Source organism: Protopterus annectens, chromosome 6.part0, assembly GCF_019279795.1.
Source record: "Protopterus annectens isolate FY-2018-M chromosome 6.part0, PAN1.0, whole genome shotgun sequence".
Taxonomy (NCBI): domain Eukaryota; kingdom Metazoa; phylum Chordata; order Ceratodontiformes; family Protopteridae; genus Protopterus; species Protopterus annectens.
Window position 1 is genome coordinate 1774564909 of NC_056737.1, and position 12638 is coordinate 1774577546.

Below are 12638 nucleotides of genomic sequence, written 5' to 3' on the forward strand. Positions count from 1 at the left end.
TGGGCAGATAGCCTAGTATGAACCTATGAACCTATGAACCTATGACAGCAAAACAGTTAACTATATTACATATTTTATATGCGGCCCCAAGACAATTCCTTTTCACTCATTACAGCCCAGGCAAGTGAAAAGGCTCTCTGACAGGACCCTGCACAGACATGTATATGGCTGCACTGAGGCTGCCAGAGGTATCCCCAGATCTTTTAAAGTCAAGATAGCCTCCCTGGCTAAGGACAATCACAAAGCCTTCTTCAGCTATATGTCAGTAACCTTAAGGATTATACTCAGCAGTGTTCGGAAGTGGTGGTAACTTCCACAACCTTCGCTGACCTGGGTGGCATAACAAATCTACTGGCCGATAAATCTAGCTCTAATGTTTGTTTTATTTATTTATTTATTTATTTATTGCATTTGTTTCCCGGGAAAGTCCACTGGGCCTAAAAGAGCCCATTTTCGGTGGAGGCCTGAGGAGAAAAGCTCCGACAAGAACATAGATGCAGAAAAAAAAATAAACATTAATTGGTACAGAAGTAGAAACAGTGTTACACATAGTGGTTGCAGTAATATACACAGAATATATACATAAGTCAGGAATTTAGTTTGTTTGATTGCAGTAACATACAGAATATATACATAAAAGCAGGGGTTTAGTTGGTCAGAGTGGTAAAAATGGAGATAAATAAATCAGCATTATTGTACCAGTATCAACAAGTAATGAAAGAAAAAACAATAAATATGGAGAAAATATCATCAGTCACTAGTAGTAAAAAGGATAGGAATTTAATTATAATATAAGGAGAAGAAAGAGGTTAGGTTATAGAGCAGGTATATAGCCAGGAAGAGTTAAGATGACCTCCAGTATCCCCTTGAAATCCCTTCTTGCATATCCCCCAGATGTCAACAGGGAGCAGGTCCTGGAGGTGCTCACTAAAGGTAAAAACAGTGCTTCACTGGCCCAGGCAATAGTCCCAGTTGCCTCCTAAATAGCATAAAACATGACCTGACAGCATCACTTGAAGCACTCTTCAACTACAGCCTCAAAGCAGGTTATATGCCAGGTGAATGGAGGGCCACAACAGTCATCCTTCTTTATAAGGGTGGACCATCAGCTGACCCCAGGAACTACAGACGCATCAGTCTTGACAAGTCTTGTATACAAAGGCATGGACTAAATTATCATGGAAATGATTAACAAGGACAATTGCAAACAACAGACACTGGACCCATTCCAGTTTGGCTTCATTAAGGGAAGGTCTTGCCTACTTAACTTGTTGACATCTTTGAGAGGGTCACTATGGCTACAGATGAGGAGAAAATAGTGCATACCACTTACCTTGACTTGGCCAAGGTGTTCAATACAATACCCCACTCAGGTATTGTTGTCAAACTCTCAGAACTAGGCATAAATCCCAACATAACTCACTAGACTGCAAGCTGGCTCACAGATAGGACCCATGAAGTCAGGATCAGTGACACCTCCACCAAGAGACTAGTGAGCAGTAGTGTGTCCCAAGGTTCCTTGTCATAGCCGCTCCTATTTTAATATCTCTCCTTCTTGTTGCCAAATAATGCTTGATAAAAAAGAAGCAAGCTGGATTAGTAGAGAAGGAGCAACATATAGCCCAGGACTCGATGAATTTATATAATATCATCAACCAAGTACTGAGCAGAAGTGAAAGTGAAGGTAAAAACTTTCAAAAAATAACAGTTCCAGTTGTAATTCGATGTAGTTTAATAAAGTTAAACAGATAAGCGCTTTCACTATATCAGCTTCAGCAGATCCATGATTAAACCGCCGAACAGACAATCTATATATAAAGAGAACCATAAAAAATCAACCAATCATAGACATCAATTTAACTCAAGCTTCTGCTTAAAGTCACAACATATTACAAACAGTTGCAAAGCACAACATATCTCATATAAAAAACTATCCACATATGATAGCTAAAATCTCCTATAAAATGTATGAAGAATAAAAAAGGGTAAATAATGCAAGCTTATTGTAAATACTGCCATATATAATGAATGACTCATTCATACTTAACCTGGGACCACTGTTCCCCTACCAATTCGTATAGGTATTGTTGAATCACAGCCTTTCCTTTCAATGAACATCCTAACCCTTAAAAACATGAAAACACAAAAGCACATAGCAGCATAACATGTAAAAATGTATATAATGTATTAATACATAAAAAATAATAATATATTAATGCATAAAAACGTATTAATGCATAAAAAACATACATAGAATACCTAGAACTCATCATCATATATGTGAAAAGAATATACACTGAGTAACTATTAAAACCTGCTATCATTTTACATGCCTCCGCTGCCTCAACCTGAGCAGTGGTGTTAACCTGGGAAGCAGCATTGTGTTTGATTTAATTTATATAATATGTTTCGAAATGACTTTATTATTTTTTATGTATTTCTTACTCGTATTCACTTATTTTTGGGAAAAAATTGATCAGGTTCTTTATTCAATTGTTAGCATGAATGGTTAAGAATATAAAAAAAGCAATATTTTAGTACTAATATTGATAGTATGTATCAGTTAGATGCATCTTTTCCCTCTTTTTTAATAGACAACCATATCTTTAAACGTTTAATCAGTTTGAGTCACACTGTGTGAATTTACTATTTAAATACATATTTGTTGGTGTTTTACTTCTATCATGCACTGAAGATGCTCCGTAAGTGGGGATTGCTGATGGATTTTTCTCTTTTGACCATTGTAACTTTTTGTGAATAAATGGGTTTCATTTTCCTTGTTAGTGCTGGACTTAATTGTTTTGGGGGGTGTGTGTGTGTGTGTGTGTGTGTGTGTGTGTGTGTGTGTGTGTGTGTATATATATATATATATATATATATATATATATATGTCAAGGACATTGATATATATGGGTGACAAGCTCTGGAGTGAATGGCAAGTGCTGCAACACGCAGACAAGTGACACCATTTGGTCGACAGACAGGTAATTGACAGGTGTGCAAGATCAGCAATCCATGAATAGGGAAATATTTCCTTTCCATGGGGATTGTGTGATCTCAGAGTTAGCATTTAGAATTAGCTGGGGATGTGGGGGGATAATTAGTAGGGCATATAAAGTACTGCATGATAACTATATGAATCAGAGGAGGTTGGAAAGTTCACAAAGAAACAAGGGGAGGAGATAAGGCTCTCAAATATACAACAAATTGTAGAAGATTTAGGATTTTTGCTTGGAAGTATCTGCATAGGTATTTTAACACCCTAAACAGACACGAAGAATATTTACTCAAGTAGATTGCAAATGTTGACAGTTTGATGGGGAAGAAAGAATTAATTAGGAACATATTTTTTGGGACTATAATGAGTTCTCAGACTTAAAAAATGAATTGTGGACTACTCTGTCAGAAATAATGCATCTGGCCATGGGTAGCCATCCCAAGTTACTTCACTGGTTCGATCTTTTCACAGGACAAGAGGTAATCTAAACTTGTCCGTTCTTCAACTGACATTGTATTGTGGGTGATAGGGTTTTGATCCCTTTCAGGCACATCTTTTCTGAGGACGTGTTCATTGTTTTACAGGAGGAAAGGAAACCCTCAACCAGAAAATGTTACATGTCCAAAGTGAAGAGATATTTGGTCTAGTGCCATGGTCATAACTAGGGTCCTCTTTCAGTGGGGGTCTGATCATTTGTATGAGTTGCTCCAATCATACTTGGCCTATTCTTCTGTGAAGGCCCATTCGTCAGCCATTTCTGCTTGTCTGCCTTCAAATCCTCCTGTGACCTCTCATTTTGAGATCAAACAATTTCTTAAAGGCATCCTGCATATTAGACCTCCAAGAAAGCTTATTCCTCCTCCTTGGGATCTTAATTTTGTTTTGGAAAAACTGACTCAGGCTCCTTCTGAGCCTGCAGATTCTGCTGCTTTGAAACATTGTATCTGGAAGTCTGTTTTGTTGCTGGCTCTTACTTCTTCTCAGTGGGATTCGGAGCTCTAGGCCCTTATGGCCATTCCTGCTTTTTTGGTTTTTCACAGGGACAGGGTGTCTCTTCATACTAACCCTTCTCTTATTCCCAATGTAGTCAATGAGTTGTCCTTAAATCAGTCAGTACAACTACCTTCCTTTATCCCTTGTCCTCAGTCTGGTAATGAGACGTTCCTGCACACCTTGGATTTGCACAGACAGCTCAGGCACTATTTGGATAAAACTAGGACTATTCATAAGTCTGATCAGCTTTTTGTTTCCTTTTATTCCAGGTCTTTGGCTTTGTCTGTTCCTAAACAAACCATCTCCCCCCTGGATATTGGAGGCCATTTCCTTTTGTTATTCTTTTCATGACAAATCTCTGTCTGCTTTTGTTAGAGCTCATTTCACTAAGGCTGTTGCCTCTTGTGGTGCCTTCTTCAAGGGGTTGGACACCAATTCCATCCTTGAAGCTGCTATGTGGTCTTCATTGCATACATTTACTAAGCATTGTAAGCTGGATATAGTTTCTACGGCCAGAGCAGGTTTTACTGAAACCATTTTATGTGGGTTTGTTGAGGGTTCTTCTCAGCCTTCCACCTCCCATTCTGTTTCTTGAGCTTTTTTACTCTCCCTTCTATGTAGAATACTGCGACAGTGATATAGAATGACATAGTACAGTTGTGTAAAATATTCCCAAAACAGTAGATGTCTTATTCTTCATTGTGGCAGTATTTGCTCCCTCCCTCCAACCCCCTGTTGTTTGTTCTGCATTTTTTCCTTCTGGATGTGTATGGACTCCTTTGTCCCTATGATGCCTGTTCTCTTCTAGAGCAACTCAGTTCTAGGTAGTTGCATTCGTAAGTCCCTTTTTTGTGCCATGTTCTGTGTGCAGAACATAAAAGATGACGTACGGCACAACCAAGGTCTATTTTAAACTTATTTATACATGGCCAAGCGACTGTCTGTCCACAAAGATACATCCCTTCTGTACTGAATACTGCACCAGAGAAGAGAAGGACATCAACTATTATGGTAAGATTTTATACAACTGTACTTTCTGTCACTTTATCCACGGTAGTGGTGCTGCGGTAGCGTTGTCGCCTCACAGCAAGACATTGTCCCGTTCGATTCTCAGCTAGAGCATCTTCTGTGTGGAGGCATGCGTGAATGGGCATGCCTTCATTGAAGGTTGTGCATCAGGGCTGGTAACTCGGCATGTAAAAATCCACTACCAAACATTAGCGGACCGGAGTTCCGCTGTGGCAACCCCTAACCGGGATAAGCCGAAAGACACACACACACACTTTCTGTCACTTTGATCTGTCATAACTACCATGCATGCCTCTCAACTGTCCAGATTTTACCTGAATGTCCACATTTTTGCATCATATTTATGGTCTGTTCCCCATAACATTTTGATTTTCTGAGAAATCACTGAGGATTGAAGTTACTAAATAATGACACACATTTGAATTTCAGAATTCATATCCTTCAGAAAATGCACATCAAGAAGTGCTGTTATTCTAGTAACTTTCTAAGTTTATAAGAGCAGTATTTAAAATTTGTCTTTATTTTGGGCCATTTGTTCCTTATTATTTTAGGCTTTGTCTAGATTTTTGTGCTAAGTGATTGAGAGGTATGCTGTTATGTGATTAAGCTGGAACGGAAACAGTTTAAAAGTTACCATGTAGGACTAATCATTGTCAGACCAGGAATCAGACACTCGTTAGGGAATGCAAACTGTTAGAATGATGGCAAAAGCTGTACAATGTCATTTCAGTTATTTGTTTATATCTTAATAACACTGGAATTAGAAACAGATTCATACAGATATAAGCTTAAAAGAAAAACAAGTGCTGAAAACATAATACAATCCAGTAAATTACTAAGATGTAGCATGTACACTAGGAAGTGCATTTGGCTAGTAGCTGGAAATCAGTAAAAATAAAATATGAAGTGAAAGAAAAAGATGCATGTATTATAAATTTTAAACTTTGCATCAGTCATGCTTCTGGAGATGTACAAGCAGCCCGCTCACAAAAATAGTGTATTTGTCTATTAGTATTCAGAAATCAGCACATAAACAAGAAGCTGAAAAAAGAACGGAAGAGTGTGACTACTAATGCTCCAACCTTCTGTCACACACTTGCTTTCTATGGAATTATTAGCAGGTCAGAAAGTTACTGCACTAGGCTAGTATTAAAAATCAGAACACAGTAAAACATGAAATGAAAGAAAGAATAATATGGTTTCCACTATTGTTTGCCTCACTCCAATGCTTTCTATAGGTAGAAGCCATGTCATAGAAGTGTTGTAGATGGCCAGGATTCACAATCACCACAGAATAAAATATGAAATGAAAGAAGCAAAAAACTCTTGTTTACTAATGTTTTAAAAACCTTGCATTACTGATGTGCTTTGTAGAGAAGCAGCAGCAGTCAAGTCATAAAAAGCCTGAAAGGCTGATTTTCTGAATGTGTGAAATGCACAGATTAAAGTAATGAATGGTTCACAGGGAAAGCTGTTCATAAGGTTCATAAGTTCATACTAGGCTATCTGCCCTGGGGCAATTATAAGCCTAGCCCGATTCTGTATGCCTTGATTTGAGTATACTGTGCCCTTTTAGGTTTAGTTTACTGTGCCTCTGTCTAATAGTGACACGGGGTAATCCCTGGGACAAACCTCGATCCCCATCCACCTAGATTCTTCTTGAAGAGATTCAGTGAGGTGCTCTGCCTCACATGAACTGGAATTCTATTCCAGAGCCTCTGGGTTATGAACCTGTCCCTCCATCAAGTTCTATTTATTTCTGTGCTGAGGTTCAAGTCCCTGACTCTGATTTAGATTTACTGAGGTGGAGCATGTCCATTAATTCTGGATTTGACAGAGCTTTGTATGTCAGGCATAGATCACCTCGAAGTAGGCTCCGTCAGGCTCCATCTGTACAACTGCAATTTCAGATAGAATTTGGCTGTCACCTTTGAAACTTCCTGCAGAGACTCCCCCCCCCCACTCAGCCAAAGGTGAGCATGCTCAGAAAGGCAAACCTGAAATGTAAACAAAGGCTGAATCAAAACAAAAAATCCCTGGGATTGTCCCTTTAACAAACTAAGTGGATTAATTTGTATCATACCTCCCAACCGTTCCGAATTACTTGTTTTTTACCGAGTTTTGGGGTTCAAATGAAGGGGTGCCACGATTCCCGAGTGGCACCCTTCATTTCCATTTTTTTTTTGCTTTTTTTTTAATTTTCGCACTGCTGGAGCTGACGTCATCACGTGCGCAATGACATCAGCTCTGTCAGGCTACCAGCCAGTCAGAACTGAGCTCAAGGAGCTCACATCATCATTTCTGGCTGGCTGATTTGAATTGCAAGCTGGCAGGAATGGGGAATTTTAGAACAGTGCTGAAACAGCAGTTCGCCGAGCGGGCAGAGTTTGCGAGTAGGGATTAAGCCGGGAACTACTCAGGGCAATGTTATTAATGGCAGCAACGATGGAGGAGGTACGGGAACTACTGTGAGTCAGTGTACATGTTAGGCTGTGGATGTAACCGTGTGAAGTCATACATACAGCAGACGCAAATAATGGATGTGATGTGATGTCTGGAATAAATACTCGATTAGTAATTACATTGTTCAGGTTTTTTTTTTGTTTTTTTTGTTTTTTTTAACAGCTTGTTAACCCAGATTGGCTATATTTCTAGAGCTTGTTGTTTCCTTGTGACAGTCCACCAGGCAGAAAAGGAGAGGCATTGCCCAGCCTGGTTTATTCACATGTATTAGCATAAGCAAAACAGTTATATATGTATGCAAGGCTGATTGATAAAATGGCAGTTGATTTGATAAAATGGCAGTTGATTTAATACAAAGTTGTGTTTATGAGGGAACCCTACAAGGTTAACTGTCTGCAATAACATACTCAACAAAGCTTTATAGCTTCATCTAGGAATTGAGGAGGACCATATTTTATTATATCATAGTCTTTAGATTGACACTATATTTATACTTTTTTCGAGTGGTCAGAAATGCAGTTGGCTCTAATTTGCAGTCCATTTCCCATAAAAGTTCATGCGTACATGTCTCATTATGTGTGAAGCATGCAAAATATCAGTTGTACAAAATGACTTGGCAGTGGTGATGTGTTGCTCTGATTGCCACATGCATTGTAAATAATTCATTACTTTGCTGCTCACGTTATAAACTGACTAATCATTCCTGTTATTTTTCTAAGCTGTGTACAAAGTGCAGAGACTGCAGGGCTGATATAGTGTTTTACTGCAAATAAAGTGCTATAATTGCCAAGAGTATGTCAGCCTCTTGACACCATTTACACTAAGTTCAATCTCCAAAGCTGCCAAATCCTTCAGATAGTTATATATTTTATTATTGTGAATGCAAGCAAGATATCTGCTCTGAAAACTCCTGGGTTTTTCTGTATTATGGTGCACTGGTAGATATGATGCCCTTTGAGTGGCTTTATTGTTAAAAAATGTAAAATATGTATGCAGTAGTTTCAAAAGTGTACCTTCATAACACACAATGCCAATGACTGTGATAGCTGTTTTTATTAAGGAAGTTTAGCAAGAAAAACTACGGGCTGAAATTTTATTTTATATGTATATTAAATGTCCTTCCTTTCCATCTAGCAAGTCTACTATCTGTCATAGGCTTGGAGCAGAACAGAATTATGTAGGATATATTCAGTACTGTAAGCTCAGTGGAAACAGGCTATATTTCAATTTTAAAAATTATCTAATTACTGCAACTCAGATGAAGACATTTTAGAGTAGGCCTGCAAATTAGTCCTTGAAGTTGTCAAAGACAGGTTTTGGTAAGGCCCATTTCCATTTATTACATAATATAATGGCTGCTGAACACATGTATGTTTCTTGTTTTGTGTGCAAGGGGCAAATGATTTGAAAACAGCCCAAAGGTAATCTTTATCCACCACTGGCCAGATGCTTTTTCTTTGGATGTGGTGTGGGTTTCAATGCTGTTTCAATGAATGTGAGTTTCAAGGGCAAAGAAGTTTTAATGTCAAGCCTATTTTCATTGTGAGACAGTAACAGTATTGCTTTGTTTACCAGATGATGTCTTTTAGTGTTTCTGCATTGTTGTGCTGTAAAATGTAAAAATAAAATCCAAATCATTGTAGAAGTAAAGCAGAATGCATACATTAGTGTTTATGGTAAATGGGGCGAAATAGCCAGGTAACGGGACATTGGAATGGCTGCAGGGGGACTCTGGTGCCATGTTTGGTTGTCTGTTCTTCAGTTTGCATTTGAAAGTTGGTATCCCACAATTCCATTGGAGTGGGTGGGGTTACATAATTATGTATGCAAATTATATGTTAATCAGCACACAGATTTGTACCTATTTTTCATGGGCCTTGTCCAGATTTTTGATGTTTCCAGGTTGAGAGGTATGATTTGTATGTGTTGCCAAATGGTATCTTAATGTAACATCTCAGTATTGCACAAAACACCTTTGATTTTCCCACATGACATAACACTATTTCGTTGAAAAATAATATTGTGATATTATATCTGTTGGCTTTGCATTTGGTCTTTGTCTATTTGCTACAGATGTCTAATTATTGCATTCACACTCTTAAAGTATTTAAATGAAAAATGTCCATTTAAGCAGACCAGTTACTTTTTTATGTTCCCATTTGTAAAGAGATTGGAGACCACTTTTTTATTAAATAGCTTACAGTCGTGACACAAATGAAACTTTATGCTTTGTTCTTATTTCAGGTGAATTTTTTCAGTTACGTACAGCTGACTACTGTTGCAATACCAGTGCTGTCTGAGAACAATGGATCCATCGTTGTTGTGTCTTCTTTATTAGGTCAGTGATTTATAACCCAAAGTATATTACGTCTCATAGATTGTGAATTGCAAAACAAGTGAATTCCTAAATATAAACTATCTGTGCTCAGAGTTAACCAAATCAATCTGGGATCATGCCATCTAAAAGTAAGGAATGGAGGCTTGGTGGAATCTCAATGTAAGGGGAAGAACTGGAAGATCCCTGGGTGCCTGCTTAGAGGACATCTGCCAGGAAGGAAAGGGAGAGAAACTTATCTACTTTTCTGGGTCCTTTTCATTTTGCATCCACCCTGGAAGTTCTAGGCTCTGTGGGGGAAGGCCAGACTTCCACTTCAAACCCTTTGACATCTTCCTTGATTAAAATGGCACATATTCCACCTTATATACAGAAATGACCAGGTAGGCCTCCTCATCACATCCCTTAGGTCAGCTAACAGAGGAAGGCCCCTGTACGGGATCATTTCAAATGGACATACCTGGTTTCTTAATCATGGCAGCCCCCAGTGGAGTATCACCAGAGGATTGTGAAAGTGTGTGTTTTCAATATCGGGGTTGGAAAAGTATCTCATCTGAGTTGTCACTGTTAGGCCAACTGGGAACACTGAGCACCTGCAACATATTCCCTGCATCCCTTTCTGCTTTCTATCTTCTTTTCATTTCAAGGTGGATGTCAGTGAAGGAAGACAATGCAGATTTCACCACGGTAGACCAGGTTAAGGGCTTGAGTCTCTTCTGCTCCATGTATTCAGAAAGCGAACATAGACAACTCTATAGACTACTGTGGGTGAAGCTTGGCAGAAATCACAGTCTTGGATAATGTACTTTGATCCAAGACAAAAAACACAGCAACTATGGTATTCCTTATGAGTGATTTCCCTACTGTAGCCAGGTCTCCCTTTTCTGGCATGAGATATATGTAAAAAAAACATCAATAAGCACTGAAAACTTATCAGTACCCTATCACAGTACAATGGAAATAAAGGATTCCTCAATGGGTTTCTTATCTGGTTGAATATGTGTAGGCTGGCAACACTGTTCGCAACACTGACAAAGAAATGTGCATCTGTACTCATTAACTGTGACAAGAAAGTTTTGAAATAGTGCCGTAGACACTCATCTTAAACTGGCATGATTGGATGTACTAGGAGCCCAGCATAGACCACAAAAAGAGGGAATATCCTGAGCTTTAGAAGTCAAGCTGGACATACACAGACACTTAGTGGCTAAGCTCCAGTAGTAAGGACTAATACAACAGTGATTTCAATAAAGACCATGTATAAATAACACTTAATACAACAGACACAATATAGCTTACATATGAGATATCTGTACAAAGCATTAACGTCATAGTGTTCCCAACACTGACTGCTCCAAAAGATACATTAGGATATGAATATGTTAACCTGCATCTCTGAAGCAAGTACATCTATATTCCTTATGCAAATGTTGATTTTTTTTTTTCTTGAAAGTTTCTTGTGTTTGTAGAGCTGTTAATTCATTAGGAAGACAATTTCAGAAAGTGGTAGCTAGCTTTGTGAAAGACTTTTCATAGATGATAAAGAGGCTTGTGGTCTCTTTAGCCTGAGGTTGTAAAAACTTTTAAAGAAAAGGTTTCATGTAGTCTTTGTTTGCAAGTGAGGGACAATATCTTTCTTTTCTCAATGTGAAAGCTAATGTATTTAGCAAGTGTGTAATGCACAGCCATTTAGTTTTCTAACTACAGTTGTACTGATGATGTTCTTTATCAGTAGCAAAATGTTTTCTTTTGTCTGTAACAAGGTTATATACTCATAAGGTAGCTATAAAGAAGTGCATATACCAGTCTTGGATTAACACATTGATGACAGTTGCACACTGAGCTTCAGAAGTGAGGACGTGGAATATATTTTATGCAGCTTTCAGATGGCCCATAACTTAAGTGGCCATATGTTCATATGACAGTGAAAGGAGAAAATGCTGTCTAGTAAAATGCCTAGTTATTGTTTTTTGAACATTAGGTAAACTGGCTCTATTAGGGTCAGAAATATAATGGTAGTGAATTTTAGATAGCCTTTAAGTGGTACTAAAACATATCATAACTGAAGATGTCCTAATGTTCTTTGTAAGTCTGTTGTCTGAACATCAGTTCCAGACTGATATGAAATATTCTTGTAGAATAGAAAAGTGCTGTGATAGCCTGTGTTCTTTAATTGACAATGTCATCAGAATACATGGTAACTCTCAGATATCCAGATTTTTGCCTCATGTTTTTATTCTGTTCCTCATAAAATGTGTGTTTTTCTGGCAAACCAGTGAGGATTGCATTACTAAATAATGACAACATTTGAGTTTCAGACTTCATGTCCTTCAAAAACTTCATGGTAATTGTGACGACTGGGGAGAGATGGGCAAAGTCTGCCAGCCTAGTCAAGTAGAATTTGATACATAATTCTATCAACTGTATAAATAAATGTAAAATACAGGCTTGTGTTTTAAATGTAAGAAAACAATGTAAAATGTGAACTTCACGATTGTTGCAACATTGCCATCTGCTGTAAGGAAAACCAAGTCAACTATTTCAAATGTGTCTTTTGAAATTGAAAAGATCTTATGAATCTCTTTAATGTTTTACAAGTCGGCCCCAGGGCGGCTGGATGAAAATTTCATGCCCATTGTTTTAAGGCTAAAGTTTATGACAAGAATTTAGATGTATAAGGTGCTTTATTGCTCTAATTTCTGCTAGAATGTACATGTGAAATGTCTTCTACTGTTGTAAGTTTCTGTGCAGGTGTTAGATTGCTAAATAATGCAGTTTGTTTGCCTAGGAAAACCTAAGTGTTAAAAATGATATAATATG

At 38.0% G+C, this 12638-nt stretch overlaps 1 protein-coding gene across 1 annotated transcript in view; it reads left to right on the forward strand.

The window, feature by feature from the left end:
* Positions 1 to 12638, forward strand: part of LOC122804025 (hydroxysteroid 11-beta-dehydrogenase 1-like protein) — a 238509-nt gene that overhangs the window by 132270 nt on the left and 93601 nt on the right. Inside the window, exon 3 of the mRNA XM_044073703.1 lies at positions 9680 to 9821. Coding sequence (XP_043929638.1) covers positions 9680 to 9821 — 142 coding nt within the window. The remainder of the gene's footprint in view (positions 1 to 9679; positions 9822 to 12638) is intronic.